Below are 24,327 nucleotides of genomic sequence, written 5' to 3'. Positions count from 1 at the left end.
CTTACTGTGCATGACCTTTTTATACTGGGATTAGAGTAATTGTTTCAGTGTAACATTCGTTTTAGCTGTGTAAATTTAGCTACAAATCAGATTTTTGCAACCATATGCACAAAATTGACTTAAAATTTTAACACAAGAATTTTTATTTTACAGATGAGAAAACCGTCTGAAAGTGCTTTTAACGAAGGCCGCATACTGATTATCTAGTTGTAATATATAATTATGAAATATTGTAAACATTCCTAACCATAAAATGCTTACCAAACTCTTGAATCTTTTAAATTATGCGAATATGTTTTCGGTTCGCATTATAAAAATGAATATATGTACATATACATATGTATGTACATATATGGAATTGTTTTGAATTGCACTACTGTGTTCCAATGCTAAATTATGATTTGCAATACATTTGCAAATCAAGATGATGGTAAGTACACTTTCATTACATAAATACATGTTCGTATCGCAGTTATGAGTTACAAGTACCCTAATTGCTTTTATGATAAGGAATGATACAGATAACATCGTTAAAGCGATTTTCATTAAAAATACTTGACACAAACTTAATAATATTATGTCAGAATAATGTTTTTTGTTAAAATAAATTCAATTAAAATGTTTAGTGTTTATAGTGTGTTTTTTAATGTTCATACTAAAAATAAAAAAAAATATAGTAACAAAGCCAAATTATAAGCACAATATAACTGAAGACTAGAAATAAAATTAAAAATAGCACAGTAAGGAGCCATTATAAACATACATATATCAGGCGATATGCTTGACGATTAACTATCTGATCGTATCTTTAAAACGTATACGTTCAGATAGTTTAGAATAATTGCCGTTTTTATTTTTTTTACCTTCTTATTTTTTGACAATTTATGTAAACATTTACAAATACTAACTAAAGGTTTTCATATTATATTGACGATGCCAAACAAAAAATTATGACTTTTTTATTTTCTGTAAATATTTGTTATTAAGCCATAATATATATAATATTTATCGAGAAGAATATCGTCAGATATGTTATATCGTCTAATGGCGCCTATAAGGTCAAAATTTAAAACTAAACAAAAAATAAATTAAAAAAATAGTTACAAGCAAAGTATAATGCTACATGTTTATAAATATGTTATATATTGTTTCTCGATTAAAGGCTTTTACAGATGAGAAAATCCTTATTGAAGAGAATTTCAGCACCACTCTTTTTATAAATATGGGATTATTTCCTATCGCTTTTAAAGCCACTTACGCTGGTACTAACTCATTTAAAGATACATTGATATCGTATAATACATCAGAGCAAACACCCATTGTTTTATATTTTTAATATTAAAAACAAAAGAAAAATATACATATTGTTAAAAAGAAATTACAAATCTTCTGATCATTCCCGCTTAAACACTCATTCCGACCGCCTTTGATCAAACAAATTAAAATACACTTTGCAATGTACATTATTCAAGTGAAAAGAAGTATATAGAATTAAAAATATATCATATACATACATATAATATGTATTGTATAGGTAAGTAAAAAGTCATATTGTTTTTGATTGCATTTAGGCAGCATCGTAAAACTTCGTTTTTACATAAAGCACTTGACCTGGTCGTCTCTAATTAATTAAAAAAGATTTTACGATTCTTGAAGAAGTTCTTTCAGCTTTTATATATAAGAAAATGTTGACCTTCAAACGTTCAAGTCTTGCTCTGTACGTATTTTTATATTATTATTGCAAACAAAGAAAATGCTTATATGAATAAATGCACCGGAATTAAGTGCACTACGGTTGCTGGGTAGAATGAATATATAGCATAGTGTTGTTTAAAATAGTTTATGAAATTGGTTATCTAAAAAGGGTTTATGTTTTGCTTCCAAGGTGAGAAATATCAGTACTATCACCAGAAAAAGACACAATTTTGAGTCTAAACCATCTAGTTAGTTTACAGCCAACCACCCTTCCGACCAAACAGTAAAGAGCTTACGGTTCCGACGAACGATTGCGTAATGCTTTGTTGCTGTTGTTCTTTGGTATCATGGTCTTTACCGTTAGTAGAGATGTGTTTGGAACTACTTCCAGATGCTACAGCAGATGACTTATTGTGAGTGCTTGACGGTTGGTCGTTTTGCTTTGGTGAAACTCGACCTAAATCTGTGCGCACTCGACCACCAATAGTACCTAAATCGGGTCTTTGGCCATTTTTTAGGTTTCGTCGCGATTTCTGTCGCAGCATTTGCTTAACTCGAACACTAGAATTTTCCAAATCAGAAATATTGCTTCCAGCCTTGCTTTGTGCGTCATCTTCTAATTTGTGCATCTTTTGGTGCTGCTTAGTATCAGTATGGCTTGTTTTTTTGTTTTCGCATTGATCCGATGTTCTTGATACTCCAGCAGCTGATGATTTAGATGATGTTGGTTTTTGTAGCTCCTTAGGATTAAGTCCTTTCTGAAGTACGTCTTTTATCTGGTTGCGATCAAAGTGCAAGTCACTTACAACATTATTAGAATTCGTGTGAATATTTTTGAGGCTGGTTAATTGAGCCATTGGACTGGCGCTTCGATTAGCAATTCCACTTGCTAGCTGTGACATTGCATTTGGTTGTGTGGTAATAATGTTTTCTAAACCAATACTTTCGACTTTCTCCACCAGCCGCAATGATCTTAGAGCACGTCGTTCAAGACGTGTTAGCATTATTTTCTGCTGTTTTTGGTGTTGTTGATTTCGATTTGGTCTTTCAATATCACCACCAACAAGTTTGCGTCTAATTAAATCAGCTCCAGAGGAAAGCAAACCGAATAATGGTTCTGGCGACATTGAACGCGTAGGAGATCCCTCTAAATTATAATAAATGAAAAAGAGATAATGTAAATAATCAAATTAATAATAAGTTATTAACTTAGACCAACCTGGACTGTTGCACGGCGTGACTGTGGGAGAAAAGTTCGGACCTGCTGGTGTATTTAAGGCGCTTGGAGTCACAGCTTTAATACCTCGTTCGTTCAACATGGAAGCTAAGCCCAAGTTAACGGAAAATGTGGAACACGAATTTTTGCGCGATAAACCAGCTCGAGGTGTTGGGGGACAGCTTTAGTTCGAAATCATAAGTGTACCCATATTAATATAATAAATTTGATTTCAAAACATACAAACATATTTACCTTGGTTGGCGTGAAGTCGACGTTGAAGCCATTCGAGAGGACATCTGGGACTGCGAAAGGAAAGATAAATCGGTTATGAGGCCATCATCTGGGTGCATGACAGTGCTGGTGGTATAGGTATAAGTACAACCGGAGAATTCAAATTGTTTGCCAGGCAATTCATCACTGACATCCTCTTCAACATCTGAGAGTGTGTAAACTTGCATACCTAAATCATCAAGACCCCGACCACCCCTTATTGTAACTCCAGGTCGTTCTTCTAACAGACCACTTAGAGTAGGTGTAGCAAGACGCGTCCAATGGTGCAATGTCTGAGAACCTTCAATCGGTTTGACAATTTGTAATTTCTCAGGAAGACGCCATTGATGCATCGATGATGACATGTTAGTCGATGAAGAAATTCCGGACGACCCGGTCGACATAATGCTATCAGGTGTTCGTACTCCCAGTGGAAGAGCAGCCGGGGGTTGTTGATCATCATATGAATAAGTTCCAGCTGGTGCGTAAGATAACATAGCTCTTCTTGCCAGAACTTCTGCTGGTGTAAGTCTTTTTAAAGCAGCTTCAAGTTCTTTTGCACCTGGTGCCCCTGGTACACCCGAAGGTTGGGTTGGATAACAGTCATCTGACTGAGAATTAATGCTTTCGCATGATAATGTCTTTACACCCATACCCAAAGACATGCCACCATCACGACAAAATGAAGTATTATTTTGATTTACACCGCCCACGAATGGCATTGCAGACATGCGCGGTCCAGATGCACTACTCATTGACATGGCGCCAAGGTGAGTCATTGAAGTAATTTCACTGTCGGCGAAATTGCCGCTTTTCGTTGCACAACGTACTGTATCGAATACTCGTTTGTAAGGAGGTAAAGATCCTCCACTAAAAGCGCAAATACCACTAGAATTCATGGAACTGTTGCCGCAGTTACTAACGCCTGGAAGTTGTGACATCAATCGCCCTATTCGATCGTTGATACGTTGATTATCACCCGAAATGCCAGAGTCAATACTGTTCTCAGAGTATAGTGAAGATTCCATCAATTCAGATTGTAAAGAGTCTGGCTGCAAACCACCAAGTGTAGACATGAATGAACTACGCGCTTGAGGAAGTGTCTTCTTTCGTTGTTTCCGTAGTTGTTCTTGGGTTTCCTGCAATAGAGCCAACACTTCTTGGTATCGTTGCTTAAATTCTACTAACTCTAATGCCAGCGAATTTTGATTTTCTTTTGTGATGTTCAATAATGTAATATGTTCATCATTGTCGTGGGTTAGCTGATGTAGCCTCATTTCAGCTTCGGACAATCGTGCAGTTAAACTTACAATTTGTTCATGCTGAAGTCGATTCTCTTCCCGCTGACGTTCTAATTCCAAACTAAGACCCTCAAATTGTTTGTTTGCATCATTTAGTTGTGACGAAATATCGTCCATTAGTTGTCGTTCGTGTGCTTCCACCTCATCTGTTTGACAAGCCAACTGGGATGCCTCTATTTTGAGAGATTTATTTTCATCTTGTAACGTTATAATTTTCTTTTGTAGTAAATCTAATGTAATTGATTTAGAATATGTTGGCGTATCTAGAAAAATGAAACATTTACCACATAAGTCTTTAATTTTTTTTTACATTTTAATATAAAATAATCTTACCATTATCACTGGTATCTTCTCCGTCATTTGTGAGGACAGAAATAAGTTCATTTTTCTTGTGCAACTCATGTACAAGTTGAGCGCGATCCTCATTTGCTGATTTTAAGTCGGCTTCTAATTCTGCTAATCTATTCTCTAGTAAGTTATTTTGTGTTAATAGCTCTTTACCTATTTGCACCGTCAGCTCCAAGTCTTTCTCCTTCTCTTCGAGAAGGCGAGTGACGGCCTCTATATCGTCATATGCCCTCGTCATTTGGCTTACACGGTTACCACATAGAACTAAAATAAAAATTAGAAACAAATTGGTATTTGTTTGTTTACATTGGGGATTATGCGCAGTAGCATATCATAAAAAGTATATATTATATTGGTTATGTTAACAAATTAGAACTTTAAGGGTTGTCATACAATTGATCAGTCATGATGGAAGTCAAAAAAATTCTTATTTCATACTTTTTTGTATACAGGTACACTTTTTATATAAAAAAATAAGTCTCTGGTTCAAAAATATACTTGAAATATGTAAAGTAGAAATTTGTAACCGCTTATGGCCTATAGGCTAGGTTATTGAATATTGTTAAATAAATAGAAAAAATATATATCGATTTCCATAACATGTATTTTATATTGAAATATTTCAAAAAGGTTACTGTGAAGTCGCTCGCTCAAAAAATAATTAAGATGCAATCAGTATTGGTCGTGTTAACAGTTTTGAAATCATTTTTCTTGGAAAATTCCTACTTAACTAGTTTTTAGTTTAAAGCTGAAAGACAACTTTTAAATGTCGTTTTGGAACAAAAACTGCTGAAACGAGTTTATGTTCAACAGATAAACATTTGCATAAATGTTTAAAAATTTATATGAAAAAATCGAAAGTCAATATAATGTATTGCTTAAAAGGTATTTTACATTATATGATTTTGTATTAATACAGAGTATTATTTAAAATATATTGCAATCTAAACCCTTAAAATATTTTGTAGTTTAAAATGTATTGAGCTTTTGGACATTTTTAAATGCCTAATATTTTACAGTTTGTAGCATGATAGAAATATCAAGGTAGTGTCATTCTCTCTTTTTGTCGCCATAGTAACATTCTGACGTTTGCTGGTATTTTAATAAATCGAGCTACCACATTTATTTTGAAAATCCCATTTATTTTTGTTTATTTTTCAAGCTGTTAAGCCCATTATCAAATTGATGGACACTAGGCGCCTCCGAATGCATTGTCTGTTGCTTCCCATGTTGCGGCATGGATTAACAGGATGAACCAATAAAAACGGTATACATACATATATAATAATAAATTGGAGTTTATATCTTCTTACATCAAAAATTTATCTTCCAACGTATATGTAGGTATATATGTAGGCAGAATGAACCAGAATTAGCTGTCCATTCGGTCCAAGAATACGCGGTTTTCTTCAAGTGCAAAATAACGCTGTCATGAAATCTTTGGCTACTTTGCTTCAAACTCCTTTTTCTAATATTGACACCGTTATTAGGGGTTGGACAAGAATGCTAAGTGGAATTTCTTGTTGCTCGCCTTCACTTTATATGTTCATTTTTTTTATGTAAACCGTATACCACATGTCCATTTTGTGTATGAAATACTTTTAAACTTAAAGAAATATATATTTATCTTCAGTTTGATCCATCTACGTATATGTATGTACATATTTTTTTATAATCCTTTTTTTAAATCTGTGTGCCTCCGGTGGGTTAGTTGTTAGTATTCTAGTCTGTTAGACCGGAAGTCGTGGGTTCGATTTCCACCAGAGACTCTAATAAAGGAGAGCACAACAGATCCGGTGTAAACCTAGGTGTATTTCTTCAGGTTTGATGAAACATACATCCTCCTTTCAAACTGACTAACTAACTTAATCGGGCCAGCTCAACAACGGTTATAGGTGGACTTAAAATATTTTAGAAATCATTAACATAAATTCCACATACACTACACAAATTTCTTTAAAACTAGTTTCCCATTTTTCATATACTATGGCAAGGATTTTTCTATTTGTTTACAAAATACAAACATCAAAACTTCAAAAACATTTTTGAGAGAGAGAAATGACACTACATTCATATTTTTATCATGGTTTGTAGCATGGTATAAATATATTTTTAAATCATGGTCTATATACATTAGAGTGATTCAAGCTTGTATGGAGGACAAAAAATTCTATATTAAGTATAAAAAATTATACTTTAACCCTTTTTGACTATGGAGTAAACTTGAGGTGCACATTTTTAAAAGAAAAATTTTGTTTTTAAAACTGATAATTTACGTAATCCTTTTTTATGGTCGATTTTCAATGTAATATGTCTAAAAATACAAACTTTATATGGACAAAAAGGGTTAATTCATAAGTTTTTATACTTAATGTAGAATTTTTTGTTTTATTTCTGTTATTCCTTTAATTATATAGAGCATTATTCAAATAGAGAGTGTTTTTTCGAATTTTTGAACTTTGGTGTTAAATTATTCCCAAGTGCCTTAAAGGGTTAATCTACCATTTTTTCACTCTATTTGAAATATCGGACTATATACGATAAATTCCAGTCATTTTTGGTAAAGATGGCCGACAAACAAATATTTCGATATGGTACACTAAGAATTTCCAAATATTGCAAAATTTGACATTTGAACTCTACAGTTTATGGGTTAAGAATGTCCGATTTTAATAAAACTTCGGATATATATTTTGTATTATTTAGACTATAATACTCTGATAATACTTTATTTAAAATATGCTTCAGTAAAGAATTAATACGTATTCTCTAAAATATTACAAAAAAATGCGATTTTCCCGAAATCCACCGAGTTCAAATCGCAGGTACAGCTAAACTGTGAGAAATATTGATCTCATTGACCATAAATCACCATGAGATCTTCTAAAAATTTTGAAATTTGTTTAACAAATATTCAAAAAAACTGAAATTGAAGATTTGAAACGGCCGTTGAAAAAATCAAACTTTTTTGTCCATAGCTGAGAAGAAGTTTGCGTTATCTTATAAGGCAAAAACTAATATTCGAGTAATTATAGATATATTTTATGTAACAAAATGTTTTTGTCACATTTCGAATTCATGTGCTGTGGGACACGTTAATGGCCTGGGGAATTTGCAATAACTTTTAAAGTTTTCGCAACTTCGTTTTTTTGGAGCACTCTAATATACATATGTATCTATAATACAATTTATTTTGATTTATTTTATAATGAAAACAGAGATATATTATCAAAATCTTCTAAAAAATGTAGTCTTTTACAAAATATGTAAAAAAATAATAAAATTTGCGTAAAGTACATTTTTATGATTTGAATACTATTATTCAATAAGTCAAAAACAACAAATAAGCAAATATTATATACAAAAATACATGCGTCAGTATTTAAGTTGAATTTATTAAAAATATTTCCTCTAGTAATTAATAAAAAAAAATAATTCTCTCTAAAGGCTTGCTTTAGCCGACCTAGGCTTTAGTTTCTATGTCATTTAATAGAATTTCCTTTGTCTCCTTGCATAAGATTAATGGAAGTCGATTTATCAGTCCGCATTGAAGCGAGTAGTCAAGACTTTTGCTCACAATGACACGCCGTTGAAAATTCAAATGATTTTGCAATGCTTTAGGGTGTACTCGTGTCTGAAAAATAATGCCTTTTGTCTGAATCCTTTCTCCGCTTGGTTTTTAAACACAAAAAGGATACATTTTTGTGCAAATATTAAGTCATATGTACATAGGTATTTGTAAATTTTTGCAATTGCAGTATTTTAATAGCTCTTGATTACAGGTAAATACTGAACTTTGCTAATATTTATAGTAACAAAGTTGTAATTAATTGATATTATTCTTAATATGTACAAGCATTGATAAGTATATACAGATATAAACACATTTTGCTACCTTCGATAAGCAACTGTTCGTCCCCAATTAAAGTTTGATTTGAATTCAAACTAGTATTTGTATTCATAAACCCGTTTTCATTAGATACGAAATTATGCTCACTAGTGCTACTTGAGAACGTCGAATAACATAACTCTTCTTCATCATATTCCAGCTGGTTTGTTTCGCTACTAAAGATCTCCCAATCTTCCAAAGTTGTTTCTTCTTGTTCCATAACAGATAAACTTTTTTCTATCGAAATATTTTCAAACTTTTTTGAGCTAGCTCCTGTGGTATTACAGACATTTAGTGATGTAGTTGCCTTAGCAAGTGGTTCTGCAACAGTATCTGCATATTCATCCTTTATTGGTCCATCCATATGAATGTTTTTTTGTTAACACTCATACGACCAAAACGGAAGCTATAATCTCAGCAACAAATCTTTAATTAAAGGATATTTGTGTCTGGTGTTTGTTTGGTATATGGTGTATTATGCAATTCATGGCACGTTATTTGCTCTTTAAAGTAAGTTTTTGTTATATTTGTAAAGAGTTAACCAAAATTTGTTTAAGCTAATTCACACAACAATTTTAATGGAATTAAATTTAGTAGTTAATTACTTTTATTATTTATAAATTTGATGACACATCACTAGCACAATCTTAGACTCAAGTTTTTTGTCTCAGAAAAAAATTAAAATTAATTTTTTTTTAAATATTTTTACAATAGAAATTTATTTTATTTTTTTTTTCAACCATCGCTGTTTTTATTGTAGCTTTATTGGTGAGTTTGCGCATTTAAGATTTTTAAAATGCAAAATACACCCTTTTCACTTTTTTTGCACCAAACAAACTATGTACATATGTATGTATGTACATTTTTATCCATAAATTAAATTAATGAAATTATACAATCAAAGAATGTACATATGTAAATATTATTGACCACGACGACTTCACTTCTTTGGAGACATTTGTAAATAAACCATAAATATTTGTAATTAACAACTTTGTTTAAATATACAAACTCACATTTTAAAGGATGGTATCCGACTGCAATTCTCGTTTAACATGTATGTATGTAGATTTATTTTTTCCTTCTACCTATGTATATACAAATGTACGTATATGTATGTATCACGAAGAAAAATACCAATATAAATACAAACAACCTTTAAACCTGCTGGAAATATTCTATTAGGTAGAAAGATTAACTTTAAGACAATAGAAAAAAAAAACGTAGTAAAATATAATAATTTATGCGACCAAGAGGCTCGTGATGTTTATTAGCAACTTATATATAAATCTCCAGATGAGGGACGGCAAAATGGCGTACACATTTGTTTATTTATTTTTCAGTTTGTAGATTAACAGAATATAAGTATTAAGAATTTACACAATTATAAACTGTTTGTGTTATTTTTATATCAATTGTATTTATTAGCAAGAGAAATTATAATAGATTTATTTATCATATAACACAGACAAATATATATTAAAATCAATCTATAAGATTGTTTAACAATACATTTAATAACCACACACGAACGAATCTCGTTTTGCACATTTTTATAACAATTTTTAAAATCCACACTTATACACACGCACTGAATCCACAAATTCACTTGTATAGATACATAGATACATTCATCCATTATACAATATATACACGACAGAGTTGTATTTATTTGTATATTAGCAGTGTTGGTAAATGTTATTTCTTCTGCCTCGTATACAAATAGTACAAAAAAATTCCCAGCAAAATAATAAAATTGAAATAAGTGAATAAAATGTCAATACCGGAATTTGTATGTCTAATTATTTTATCGCTAAAATGCCTTTAGCGCTATTCTATTAAAAATTCCAAAAAGGAAATATATGTACATTAAAAATGGATGATTGCTAAAAAGGTTACTACCGATAACGCTATAATATTAGTTAGTTAGTTTGAAAGGAGGATGTGTATACACCAAATCTGAAGAAATACACCAAGGCCGCTATCGGGCTTGTTGTGCGCTCCTTAGGTGGAAATCTATCAGACTTTTTTCGTGCAGTTTTTAGAATATGGTCTAAACAATAACACCCATATTCGTAATAAAGTTTTGATTCTATAAAAGACTTGTGAAACATAATTTCCATAGAAAATTTGTTTTGATTATTATTTAATAAGGCATTTAATAAATAAGCTGACAGTACACTAGTAAAATCCATTTTTTTATATTGTATGATGTTAGAAAAATTTAGGGTCTCATTTTATAAAACGAAACGACAAACGTTCAAAAAAATTTGTATGGAAATAAATTTAAATTTTCAAAAACTTTCCAGTATTATTCATACAAACTTTTTACGTTAACGAATGTTTCGTTTTATAAGATGAGGGGGTTAGTATGTTAAATTAAGAAATATTATTCCTGGTATTTTACGACAATATTACATAAATAATTCAAAGAATTAAGCGACTAAAATATTAATTGAATTTGAAATATACCTTGATCGTGTTTAAGTAAATTGCGCACAATTTTTAAACATTTTGCACCGTTAGAGTTTTTTCCCACATGATACATTAAGTTTGAATTGTACTCAGTATCATTATATGAAGTGTTTACTTGAAATGAGTGTTCAGTGTCATTAAGAAAATCTTGTGAAAGCCCCCTAGACACAAAATTGTAAAGTAACTCCAATAATGGCGTTGATAAGTATCCACTCTTTCTTTTTTCTACATGATTTACGTGTTCTAAATCTTTAACGTAAACTTGAATACGTTGCATGGCTTCTAATTCAAGTTCGAAGCATGTTGGTTCTTCCTCTCTTACAACGTACATGTTTGATCCTGATGTTGATGGAAACTCATTATTCGGATTTATTGTTTTGATTAAGTCAATTGTTTTCTGAGTATTCGTTTTTACTTGATTCTGTAGTAACTTGAAAGTATTTTCGAATCCTTTACTAGATACTGATGGCTTATCGGTAATTATGAGGTTATTTTTGGCACTTGACTCAAAATTTTGGGATGTTAATGTATGTGAAGTATAATTATTTTTAGGTTTATGATTTAAATCCTCTTCAATATCAACGAATGAACTTTGAAAACAATTTTTGTTTACGTTTCTTTCAAACTTCAAGTAAGTCTCATCAACAGGACATATTGACGCATTTAAATTTTCCTCGTCTTCGTCATCTTCTTCTTCTTGCTCGTTAATTTTATGTAGTTTTCGACGTTTTGAACAAAGGTCAGCATCTCCGTATTTAATTTTATTTATATTAGGATTTTCATCAAATGGCTTTAGTTCCGTTTCTCTTGCAGCCATTTCTCATACATTTTAAATTAAATATTTTGTTTTTATTTAGAACATACTAATTAATATAAACTTTAATTTGCTATAAAAGCAATATCAAAATATTTTTAAACTGTTCCAATTGAAAATATTCTTTTTAATTAAATTTATTATTTCCAATCTTAATAATAATTAAAAATGAAGATTAAATTTATACATATGTATGCGTTTGTAATAAATTCCACTTTTGTAATTAAAGAAAAAGTTCTAAAAGGTTTTATGAAAAATATTGAATTAATAAACTCGAAGATGGAATTACTCAAGTCATTGTTTATTTTTAGATAAGTTATTAATTTTCATAAAACATGCGTCTCAATATGTTACGATATTGAATTTTGAATACAACCCTGCTCTACAACACTAATATTTTATCTATGATATATTGTTTGTTCACTCTTTTATTTTGATGTTCTTTCTCACTATTTATCTTTTTTATCTAACGGTTATTTTTATTCTTTGAACACTGTGAAATCTTTTAGTCGTAATAAACTTTTAAACTTGAAACGTCGTGTTTTAATTCTCCTGGGGAAAATTCAATAGGTTATGGGCCCAGGAGCGCTCGAGTGAATATTGGAATATTTAAAGAAAAAGAAAATTAAAATTATAGCAAAGTGAAAGGACGTGTATCAAAATGAGTGTCTCAATGTACAATATTGAGAAACTAGATGAGACGAATTACGACTCATGGAGCTTGCAAATAAAGGCTGTTTTGATACATCAAGATTTGTGGTCCACCATTAGTGATGATAAACCGACGGCACAAGACCAAATAGCAGCATGGACGAAAAGGGATGAAAAGGCCACATCAACTATAATTTTGAGTGTTACACCCATGCAAATTTCCTATATTAAAAGTTGTTCATCAGCGTGTGCAGCCTGGAACACATTACGTGATATACATAGACCTAAAGGACCAGTAAGAAAAGTTACTCTTTTTAAACAACTTCTCAATATGAGAATGAGTGAATCAGACTGTGTTCAACAATATGTTTGTAATTTTTCGTCAATTGTGGAGAAGCTAGCCGAAACTGGAATAGAGCTTCAGGATGAGTTATTTGCCATTATGCTCCTGGCAAGTTTGCCCACATCGTATGAGAATTTCGTCATCGCTTTGGAAACAAGGGATGAGCTGCCAAAGCTGAGTGCATTGAAATTGAAATTAACAGAAGAGGGTGAAAGAAGAAAAGCTGGTGAACAAATTACACAACATGGAGGCGCACAAGTTTTTATGTCTCAGTCAAACAACAATAAGATTAACAACAACAACAACGTAAGTAGCAACAGAATCAACGTGAATAACAACAGGAATGAAAAAAACAATCGTCAAGCCGGTAAGCAGAAACAAAATTTCAACTGTTTTAAATGCGGTCGCAGAGGCCACTACGCAGCGCAGTGCAGAAACGGTAAACCAGAAACAAGCAACAGAACAGTTCAACAAGAAAGAAAAGACACACACGCATACTCAGTATTTGCAGCCACTAACGACAACAATGTATTGAATAAAGATGTTTGGTGTTTAGACAGTGGTGCGACGTCTCATCTATGCTGTAACCGAAGTTTTTTTGAAACATTTGTAGCGCATGTAGAATTGATCACACTTGCTGACCAAAGTGAAATTAAAGCAGAGGGCAGAGGTACAGTTCGTATTAACGAATGTAACATTGTTTTAAATGATGTGTTGTTTATACCAAATCTGCAGTGTAATTTTATTTCTGTGGGCAGAATAGCAGTAAAAGACGTTGTGAAATTTAACAGCAGAGAGGCCAAGATAATGGATGAAAACGGAAAAACAATTTTATGTGCAGAAAAGTTAGGAGATTTGTTTTTATATACAGCAAAGAAGAACACTTTGTTCATGACGACGGCGAATATTGATGAGGTTATGAAATGGCACAACCGCTACGGGCATTTAAATGTGGCAGGCCTAAGTGAACTATCGCGAAAAAAATTAGTGAATGGCCTGAATATACAATTTCCTAATGAAATTAATTGTACTACTTGTTTGAAGAGCAAATGCACAACAAAACCATTCTCCAGTTCTGAGAACAGGGCAACGGAATTACTGGAGATAATTCATACGGACATTTGTGGTCCGGTAAATGTAAATTCTTCCGGTGGTGCTCGCTACATATTGACGTTTATCGACGATTATTCTCGGTATGTATTTGTTTACTTTTTGAAGAACAAAAGCCAGACATTTGAAACATTTAAAGAATTTAAAGCGATGGTTGAATGTCAGACAGGAAGGAGAATAAAAATGCTTAGATCTGATAATGGTACTGAGTTTGTTAATAAAGTTTTTGATGAGTTTTTGAAATTAAATGGTATTAAGCGGCAACTGACAGTACCTCATACACCACAACAGAACGGGGTAGCTGAACGTTTTAATAGGACATTGGTTGAAATGGCCAGAGCGATGCTTGTATATTCTGGTGTTGATGAGTCATTGTGGGCAGAAGCTGTGAACACTGCCGCTTATTTAAGAAATCGATCGCCGACAAAAGCATTAAACAACTGCACGCCATATGAAGTTTGGTGCAATAAGAAGCCGAGCGTCCGCCATCTAAAGGTTTTTGGTTCCTTGGCTATTGCATTGGATAAAACACATCATCACAAGTTCCGTCCAAAAGGAAAGCAATACATCATGGTTGGTTATTCCGAAACTTCGAAGGCGTATCGCCTATTTGAAAAAGCTACAGGAAAGATAATCATAAGCCGAGATGTTTACTTTATTGAAAATGATTTTGTAAAAGAATATGAACCTGAACAACTAAGTAAATCCGATGACAATATTTTCACCATACTAATGGAGCCGATTGTCGAGAATATTATTCGAGAAGATCAGAATCAAGAAGACAGTGAATTCGAGTCAGCCGAGGAAGATTATCCAGATCCTGATGCTGTAATGAGAGGTTCCGAGCTAGTTGGATTTCGTACTAAAATTGAAAACCAGAAAGCAGCAGGACGACCGAAGTTAGTACGAACAGGTCAACCAGGAAGACCAAGAAAACAGTATAATACGGTAAACTTGATATGTGCGGAAAATATTAAAGTTCCTGCAACAGTGAACGAGGCTTTATCGGGTGAGTACTCTCCATATTGGTTAAGTGCGATGCAGGAGGAGTATAAAGCTCTTCTTGACAATGATACTTGGGAGTTATCGGAGTTGCCACATGGTCAGAAGGTTGTAGGATGTAAGTGGGTTTATGCCATAAAGAAGAACAAGGAGGGCCATATCGAACGTTTTAAGGCCAGATTAGTTGCTAAAGGCTATGCACAAACATATGGCATAAACTATACCGAAACTTTTTCGCCTGTTGTACGATACGAGACTATCAGAATGGTAATTGCCCTTGCAGCGGAATATGAGCTCCATCTACATCAAATGGATGTATCCACGGCGTATCTAAATAGTGACTTGACCGATGAAGTATATATGGCGCAGCCCGAGCACTTCACAGATGAAAGATTTCCCGAAAAAGTTTTAAAATTAAAGAAGGCTTTATACGGACTCAAGCAATCCGGCCGTCAGTGGAACCTGAAATTGGATGAAATATTGAAGGGAATTGGTTTCCACCCCTGTGAAAGTGAACCATGCCTATACCGCAGAGAAAATGGCAGTAATATCAATTTGATCGCTGTATATGTGGATGATTTGCTTATAGCGTGTTCAGACTTGAATGAACTAAACCAAATAAAATCCCAAATTGCTGAAAAGGTATCTGTAGTTGATAAAGGTCCCGCTAAAAATTTCCTTGGCATTGAAATTGAGAGAGATGGCGCTACTGGACAAATTACAATTCATCAGAACAAATATATTAGAGAACTTCTACATGAATACAAAATGGAAGAGTGCCGTCCAGTGTCTACTCCGTTGGAACCCAAATTCCAAGTTATTTGTGAAAATGATAACTGCGAGAAAGTCAACCCAACACTCTATCAATCACTCATTGGTTCCCTGATGTACCTGGCAATTTGTACGCGTCCTGACATATTACATTCGGTATGTAAATTATCTCAGAGAAATAAGGATCCACATCATGAGCACATGGCAGCAGCAAGAAGACTTTTGAAGTATTTGAACAAGAGCGCAAACTATGAATTAAGATATCGGAAAACTGGACAACCCGTAATATGTTACGCAGATGCTGATTGGGGCGGTGATGCTTCAAATCGAAAATCATATACGGGGTATGTTTTTATCCTGGCAGGCAGTGTATTCTCATGGGAATCTAAGAAGCAAGCTACAGTAGCCTTAAGTAGCACAGAGGCTGAATATATGGCGCTTTCATCAGCGGCAAAAGAAGCCGTATTTTTGAAGAAACTCCTGAGTGAAGTAAAAATCCATTGCCCGGAGAAGATTTTAATATATGGAGACAACCTTGGTGCTATACATTTAGTTAAGAACCCTATTTATCATAGTAGAAGTAAACATATAGATATAAAGTATCATCATATTAGAAATGTATTTTCTGAAGGTTTAATTGATTTGCAATATTGTAATAGTAATTCCAATATTTCTGATGTATTCACGAAGAACTTATCTAAGGATAATCATATCAAATTTGTAGAAGCATTAGGCTTTGTTAATTTATGAATTTATTTATAATTTTTTATTTAAAATATATGTGTTGAGGAGGAGTGTTACGATATTGAATTTTGAATACAACCCTGCTCTACAACACTAATATTTTATCTATGATATATTGTTTGTTCACTCTTTTATTTTGATGTTCTTTCTCACTATTTATCTTTTTTATCTAACGGTTATTTTTATTCTTTGAACACTGTGAAATCTTTTAGTCGTAATAAACTTTTAAACTTGAAACGTCGTGTTTTAATTCTCCTGGGGAAAATTCAATACAATAACATTTAAAAATGTAATTTAAAGAATTTTATAAATATGACGAAATCGAAAACTTCGGCAGATTTAATTATACCGTTCAAGTTTTGGCTGATTTAATTTGTGTACGTTTCACTTACGTAAGTAAGTCATACATATGTACATATGTATACATTTGTCATTCCGTTTGTAATTTCCTTAAAATAATTTTTGTCCTTTTAGATAGCGAAGCCGCTTCAGCGATATTCGTTTGTATGTTTGTTAAAATCAATATTCTACATTAGGATCTTGAATAATATTATGGATCTTGAATAATTCTATCATAAAAATTAAATGAAAAAAAAAAAAAACGAAAGTTAAGAAAAGGCCTATATATGTATATTGCAATGTACTTTAATAACTTTAATAAACTTCGATATTTAAACAAGCCGGATCGCGGTTTAAATTTATATTTATGAATCTAGACAAAAGTATTGAAATATTTTCGAACTTACTATGCCCCTTTTGCGAAGCTATACATGTCGCCTATAACGAAATATTATGATTGTTAATCAACAAAGGACGTACATTACATTACAGAAAATTATTTAATTTTTTTAAATATTCGATTAAATTTAAAATATATTTGTAATTCAGCTCTGGGTGGATAAAGACCGCGCATCATTACCATTATCGTTTAAGGGTAATCAGGCTGTCCTTCTTTTGCTGCCTTCGAGAGTTTTGCGTTTCACTCTCGCATTGGTTTAGTGCGCGGCGTCGGATATCTGTACATAATTGTTTGTAAATTTTCATTGATACATGGTGGAGTACCAAACAAAACACCTTTAAGATTTTGGTGGAGACCAGTAAACTCAAGAGCGGAGTCCGGGAGTTTTATTTTAAATTCCAGTTTCTTATAAGAAGGCAGTTCTTGGACGTGACTCTTTTAGGCGTAAGCCGTAATTGGTGATGGCGTTATGAATATTTCGAAGCCAAATAATTCCTCCTACCATACTGTTAAGGGAGCAACTTAAAATCAAACTAAACTAAATTTAAAATAGTAAGTTTTTCGCCATTTTAATGAATTACCTATTTGTTAAACTCATGCACTATGATTTAATTTATATAATTAATTCTAAAAGCTTTCGATATAGTTGAAGTTATTCCCTGATGAATTAATTCATATAGAATGTTAAATTCCTTCTGAATGAATTAATTTTGTTTGCATTCAATCTGTTACAAACCGGTACATAATTCACACTATGGACAAAAATGTTATATTTAAAAATTTCACACAATTTTCAAAATTTAAGTATAATTTTTCCCTTGGGGAGAACTGTAAACCCTGGTATAAATCAATTCCCATTCTTATGTATGTGGCGGATGTACTTTTACTATGAAAAAATGGTCTGTGATCATAAAATATTATTACCAAAATTCCATGTCTTATTAAATAAACAAAAATAATTTAATTCGTAAATAAAAAAATTAGCAAAATAGTAAAGTTTATCAGCAATAAATATTAAAAAGATAAAATAAAAGTAAGTATAAGTATAGGTCTCATTTTGATCATTAGTATCCAAAACTATTGCAATATTTTTGCACAAATGGAGAACAAAAACCCTTGCCGGATGTCGACTGAAAAGGGTAAAATTGCGTAAACAATAAGACTTTTTTGATTTCTTCAAAAAATGTACCATTTAAATAATATTTTCTTAACATTTCGACAAATCTTATCTTCTAGAGAAAAATGTCTATCCAAGGAGGCATAAAACATTAATATTGAAGGTCAAACAACAAAGTTAGTGATAAAATTCGCAAAGTATTCGAAAATCATGCATTTTTTGGTCTTTGTTTTGAATGCAGAAGTGATGTAAACAAAAATATGTATGTATCTACAAAAAACAAGTAAAAAGGTATGGATTAATTAGTAATTTTTGCTACATATTTGTGAAAAGACAATTCTTATAACATTATTACTTGCCACTAAATATTAATGCCCTTTTTTTAAATATTTTATCGGTATAAAATCGGTATAAAATTTTGCTGAAGTATGTTTTAGATTCTAATAAATAATATAAGATCGATTCAAACAAAATCGATATTTCTTGGGCACTTCTAGTATACATATGTATGTATGCCTACAAAGGTATTGTTGAGTGATAATGTTTTGATAATTTAGAAATATTTATGCATTTAACGATAAGACATAAACAATTTGTAAAACACTGAACTTTCATTGAAATGCTTTTAATGGTATATTTTCTTAAAATTGTGGAAAACAGAGAATAATTAACTTTTAAGACCCGCCACGAGTTTTTAAGACATACATATGTATGTATGTATGAGAATAATTATGACATACATATGTATTATGTATGAATGAATGTAGACGAACGATGAAGTTATAATTTAAATAAACAAAATACCTACTTGTAATTTAATTTTATGCATGTATGGAAATGTTTTACTAATATTTTATAATTGGATTGGAAATGTTGGTAAAAATTTGATATCAGCTAGAAATTAAACGAGACTGAGAATTTTATTGGTGGTTCAGGCAAAGTATAAAAATAAGTTGGAAATATTCTTATCTATTGATGATACAATTGTACACAACAATAGATTTTAGTTCTAATAAGATTTTACATAATACATTAAAATAGATTTAATATTTTTGTGTTTATATTATTTGTACCATTATTTATTTTAATAGCAGTAAACTTTCAAGAATATTTTCAATTGGTAAATGTTTAAAAATATTTAAATTTTTAGTTGGGTTGTTTCCTAAAAATAGAAAATGATGATGGCACACACAAGAGATTTGAGAGTCTTCCTCTTTGGCTTTTAACGATGACGGACGATGACACAGTATTGTTCGGTAATACACAATTTTGGCGTTTCTCTATTATGCTTCAACACTATTTTATTTATTACGTTTACTAGTTCACATTTATTTTTAGATATGTAAATTGTTTTTTATACAATGGTTTTTTAATTATAATAACAATTCAAAATATAAAGTTAATTTGAAGAAAAGTCCGGCCGAGATAAGATAGTCATAAAAGAAATGGCAGACTGTTGTGACAGCACAATAAAAAAAAATAAAAACTACTCCTATTTCAGCGTTGTATAATATTGTAGTAGACACTAACAATAATATAGCGATTCTTTGTCAAATCTCGCGATTTTTACAATTCAGAGGGAAAAGAATATCTCATTTACTTGAAGAATACCATAACTCAAAATTAGCTTTTTTTAATTAATATATTTCAAAAACCAATATTAATTTAGAAATATTAGGATATAACCCCCTCATTTTATAAAACGAACGAACGAAACTTTCGTTGAAGTAAACAAATTATATGAAGAATACTGGGAAATCTTTCAAAATTTTATTTATTTTTCCATAGAATTTTTTTGAACGTTTGTCATTTCGTTTTATAATATGAGACTGAACACTTGTAACATTTATAAACTGAGACTGAACACTTGTAACATTTATAAACTGAAGAAAACAACTAAGTAGAAGGTGTAATATGTAGTACTAATTTTTTTCATTTTTGAGCAATTTTTTCACATTTGAAATAGGAAGTTTTTTCATTATCAAAATTTAAAAATGAAGTAAATCCCTACTAGGTGAGCATAATGTCATATCTATGAAAATTATAGATAATCTAACAAATTTAGATAATTGACCTCTTCATTTTATAAAACGAAACTTTCGTAAAAAATTTTTATAAAGAATACTGAAAAACTTTTGAAAATTTGCCCCCTCATTTTATAAAACGAAATTTTGTTGAAGCAAAAAATTGGAATACTGGGAAATTTTTTAAAATTTGAGTTTTTTCCATACAATTTTTTTTTTGAACGTTTGTCATTTCGTTATATAAAATGAGATCCTGAATATTCCAAATATTCAATTCTGGAACAGGCCTGAAAGATGAACCATTAACCGTTATTGGGTTAATTAAATATTAAGAATTTAAATTTACAAGTTTTAATAGATTTTCATTTAATTTTTATTATTAATTGTCCTCTTTTAATTTTCATTATCATGTCTTGTAATACAAGCCTTTTGTTTGTTTCTTTTTTAAATTTACTTAGCTGCATCTGCAGCTAAGACTTCTTGGCCAAATCAAAAGACTATAACGCCAACACCAATAATTTCAGTACGACTGGACAGAATATCATATAGAGTTTTTTTGGGTTTCCACCATAATCAAAATTAAAACTTAGGTTAAGTTAAAAGGAATGGATATGGTCAACATGCACTTCAAAAAACCTTAACTCGGTACAGTTATTCGACGTCACACATTTGACCAATGCGGTTTGAAACGCAAAACTCTCGAAGGCAGAGCAAAAAGGACGGCCTGATTCCCTTTAAGCGATAATGGCAACGATGCACGACGATGTTCCTCTATCCAGAGCTGAATTACGAATAATACAAGCCTTTTAATTTCTTCTGCTCACTGAACTTTCTTTTAAAAAAAGGGGGCTTTAGAGGGGGGTCCGTGAGCAAAAATATACTGTAAGGAATGTACGTGTTTGTGTGTTGTACGCCGCAAAACTTGCACAAAGTGTCGCCAGATGTGTGGATTTGTCCCCAAATTGGGGATTTCAAGTTTTATTTGGAATTTTTGTAAAATTTTGGGGATTTTTTATAATTTTTATAAATATTAACAATTACTTTCATTCTATGTAGTTTGATATATATAAAATATATCAAACAATATTCGCACCTTACCCTCTCCGACTTGGAGAAGTACTCTTTGAATAAATAAAAAAAAAGATACAGATTATAGCGAATTTCTAAATAAATTCTTCGATTTTATTAATCTTGGTCTCAAATACTAACACTAAAATTAGAATATAGTCTCAGCGATCACATATAAATAATGGGATCATTAGGGAATTTCAAGAATATTTTTTTTAAAGAAATAATCAACAGTATTTTCATACAAATTAGACAAATTAAAAATTAATTATCGACGAACAATTTATGAAATAATAAATTCTCTCATTTTTTTCTTATATGTGATGCGCCAAATAAATGTCGCCCTAGGGATACGCAGCAGCCTACGTCCCATAAAGCCGCATGGCCACACGCCCACATTTGATCAAAACTTGTTTATGTGTTAGTAATTTATTCCAGCAATCATTGAGGAAGAAGAAGCATAAATTTCATTTTTATTTAGATTTTGCGATGGCAACATCGTTTTTTTACCGCATGCTGATAAAAAGTGCATGAAAAAATTTTATGCGTTGTGTCAACACTGAAAATTTTTACCATTAATATAAATGTCATTTTTTTATTTTTTGAAATTTTCCTATTAATAGAAAATTGTTTTATTGAAAAACTTTTTACATTTCTATTGCTGTATTCTTTGGATTTCACTTGCCATAACGCAGGCAAGCTTCTATAAACATCAATAAATTCGAGTATGAATTTTTTTTCATCCATATTTCATTTACTTGCTCACCAAAAACTAAATAAAAATGAATTTATGCTTCTTCTTCTTCAATGTATGCTTTCAATTTCTGTTGAAAATCAAAAGTGTTTTGATTTTCATCAAACCAGTGCGTGTGAATTTTTTTTCACTAACACAATGAATTTTTTTTTCACTAAATTTGTTTGATAGTTGCCATCACCCTTAAGAAATGCATGTGTTTGTGTGAGGTGCACAGCCAAATCTACTTATTCGCAATACTTAATTCGGCCTCTGAATTACAATAGCCAATTATCCCGTTTCTACGACACGTTCGTAATTCGTTTTGACAGTTCATCTCCACGTTGTTTTTTCATTCATTATTTTGTAATTTTTTGGAATATTAGTGTGTCACAATTTGTGAAAATATTTCTATGTAGTTTCAATTAATGTAATTTTTTTTTTTCATATGTGATTTGACATTCCTGAAACTCAAAGGCATCTGTATGCTATGCTCTGCTTACAATTTATGTTTTTGACAATATTGTTATATTGCGCCATCTATGTTTTATTAAAACATAATCATTGTATATAGCTGAGACAAGTCTCACAAACTGCGTCATCTGGTAGTCAGTGTAAAATTAAACCAATAAAAAGTGTCTTTAATAAGCGTACATTTTTAATGTTTAATTGAATCATAGATGGCGCAATTTAACATATTGCTCATTTGCTGCGTTCAACACACAAACTTAACTGTTAACGAAACCAACCAGCGTTGACACTCAAAATTTCATTTTTCTTACCAATGTTCCGAAAAAAACTACCACAACATTCCTAAAACTACCAAATTTGTTCCTTAGGTTTTTTTTGGACAATTCCTTCCGTTTAGAGTTCCATTATCCTTAAAACTAACAATATCATGCAATGATTTCTAACAAAGAATGGTTTTTATATGATTACACAAAATTTTTGGCAGCTTTGAACTACATCTGATCTTATTTTTAGAAGCAGTAAAAATCCGATATTTGGATGTCAAAAATAAAACACATTCTCTTAATGACACGCTTATGTAAATTTCACTACTCTTTCACCAAATCTTGATGTACTTCAAATATGTTATTTGTAATGACTTTTCCACATCTCTTTCCTCACTTTTAACTGGGGTTTCATTTGTAAACCAAATATTTCCTTACAAATAAAAACCGAGTTAAAAGTGAGGAAAGAGATGTTGAAAAGTCACTACAAATAACATATTCGAAGTACATCAAATTTTGGTGAAAATCCAATGAAATTTACATAAGCGTGTCATTGAAAGAATGTGGTTTATTTTTGACATCCAAATATCGGATTTTAACTGCATCTATTAATAAGATTAGATGTAGTTCAAAGTTGTCAAAAATGAACAACATCCCTCCAATGACACGCTAATGTAAAATTCATAGGTTTTTCACCAAAATTGGAAGTACTTCAAGTATGTTATTTGTGGTGAAAATTCTACTTCTTTTTCCTCACTTTTTTTGCTGGGATATTAAAGAATAAAAATTTTAAAAGACATTTTCCATAACTCTTCTTGTTCTTTTGTCATAAAAGAGAGAAACTTTGAACGTGATGGTGGCCCTATTTCATCGAACATCACTGTATGTATGAGTTCAAAATTATCTCATCCTACCAAATTTGGACCAAAATGTAAACCTGCCAACCAAAAGTCTTTTAGAGAAAAACTAACAAAGTGGCAACGCAGAAACCAACCCCACGAACATCTGTCCCCAAATAAAACTTGAAATTCCCAATTTTTGGGGACAAATCCCCACATATGGCGACACTGGTCGTCAATGCTAAGATGAAGGCAGTTTTTTCCCTTCAAAATAACGTATTTTTTAATAAAATAATTTAAGTAGTGTCAAAACAAATATTGACACAACCGTTTGAATCGAAAAATCCTATAAAACACTAATCCCGATATTGGCTTTCACAACACATTACTTTTATATGCATATTAAGAACCTAGACTAGGCAATATATCAGTCTATTATCT

The 24,327-nt window shown here is 31.4% G+C and overlaps 1 protein-coding gene across 9 annotated transcripts in view; it reads right to left on the bottom strand.

The window, feature by feature from the left end:
* Positions 1–621: 621 nt before the first annotated feature.
* Positions 622–24,327, bottom strand: part of LOC119603768 (trafficking kinesin-binding protein milt) — a 39,648-nt gene continuing 15,942 nt past the window's right edge. For 3 of the 9 annotated variants that reach the window (XM_037955961.1, XM_037955979.1, XM_037955970.1), the window contains 4 exons: positions 4,819–5,097; positions 3,167–4,748; positions 2,915–3,093; positions 1,290–2,842 (listed from right to left, as the gene is read on the bottom strand). In XM_037955961.1, coding sequence (XP_037811889.1) covers positions 1,950–2,842; positions 2,915–3,093; positions 3,167–4,748; positions 4,819–5,097 — 2,933 coding nt within the window. In that variant the 3' untranslated portion in view covers positions 1,290–1,949. Of the gene's footprint in view, positions 2,843–2,914; positions 3,094–3,166; positions 4,749–4,818; positions 5,098–8,728; positions 8,748–9,738; positions 10,152–11,194; positions 12,085–19,561; positions 19,968–24,327 lie in introns of those variants that run through there. The other 6 variants (XM_037955940.1, XM_037955956.1, XM_037955948.1 and 3 more) reach the window with 6 other exon arrangements.

Source organism: Lucilia sericata, unplaced genomic scaffold, assembly GCF_015586225.1.
Source record: "Lucilia sericata isolate MDLA Ls3-8-SP2 unplaced genomic scaffold, ASM1558622v1 Contig000010F_arrow, whole genome shotgun sequence".
Classification (NCBI taxonomy): Eukaryota; Metazoa; Arthropoda; class Insecta; order Diptera; family Calliphoridae; genus Lucilia; species Lucilia sericata.
This window is presented reverse-complemented; position numbering and strand designations above follow the sequence as displayed.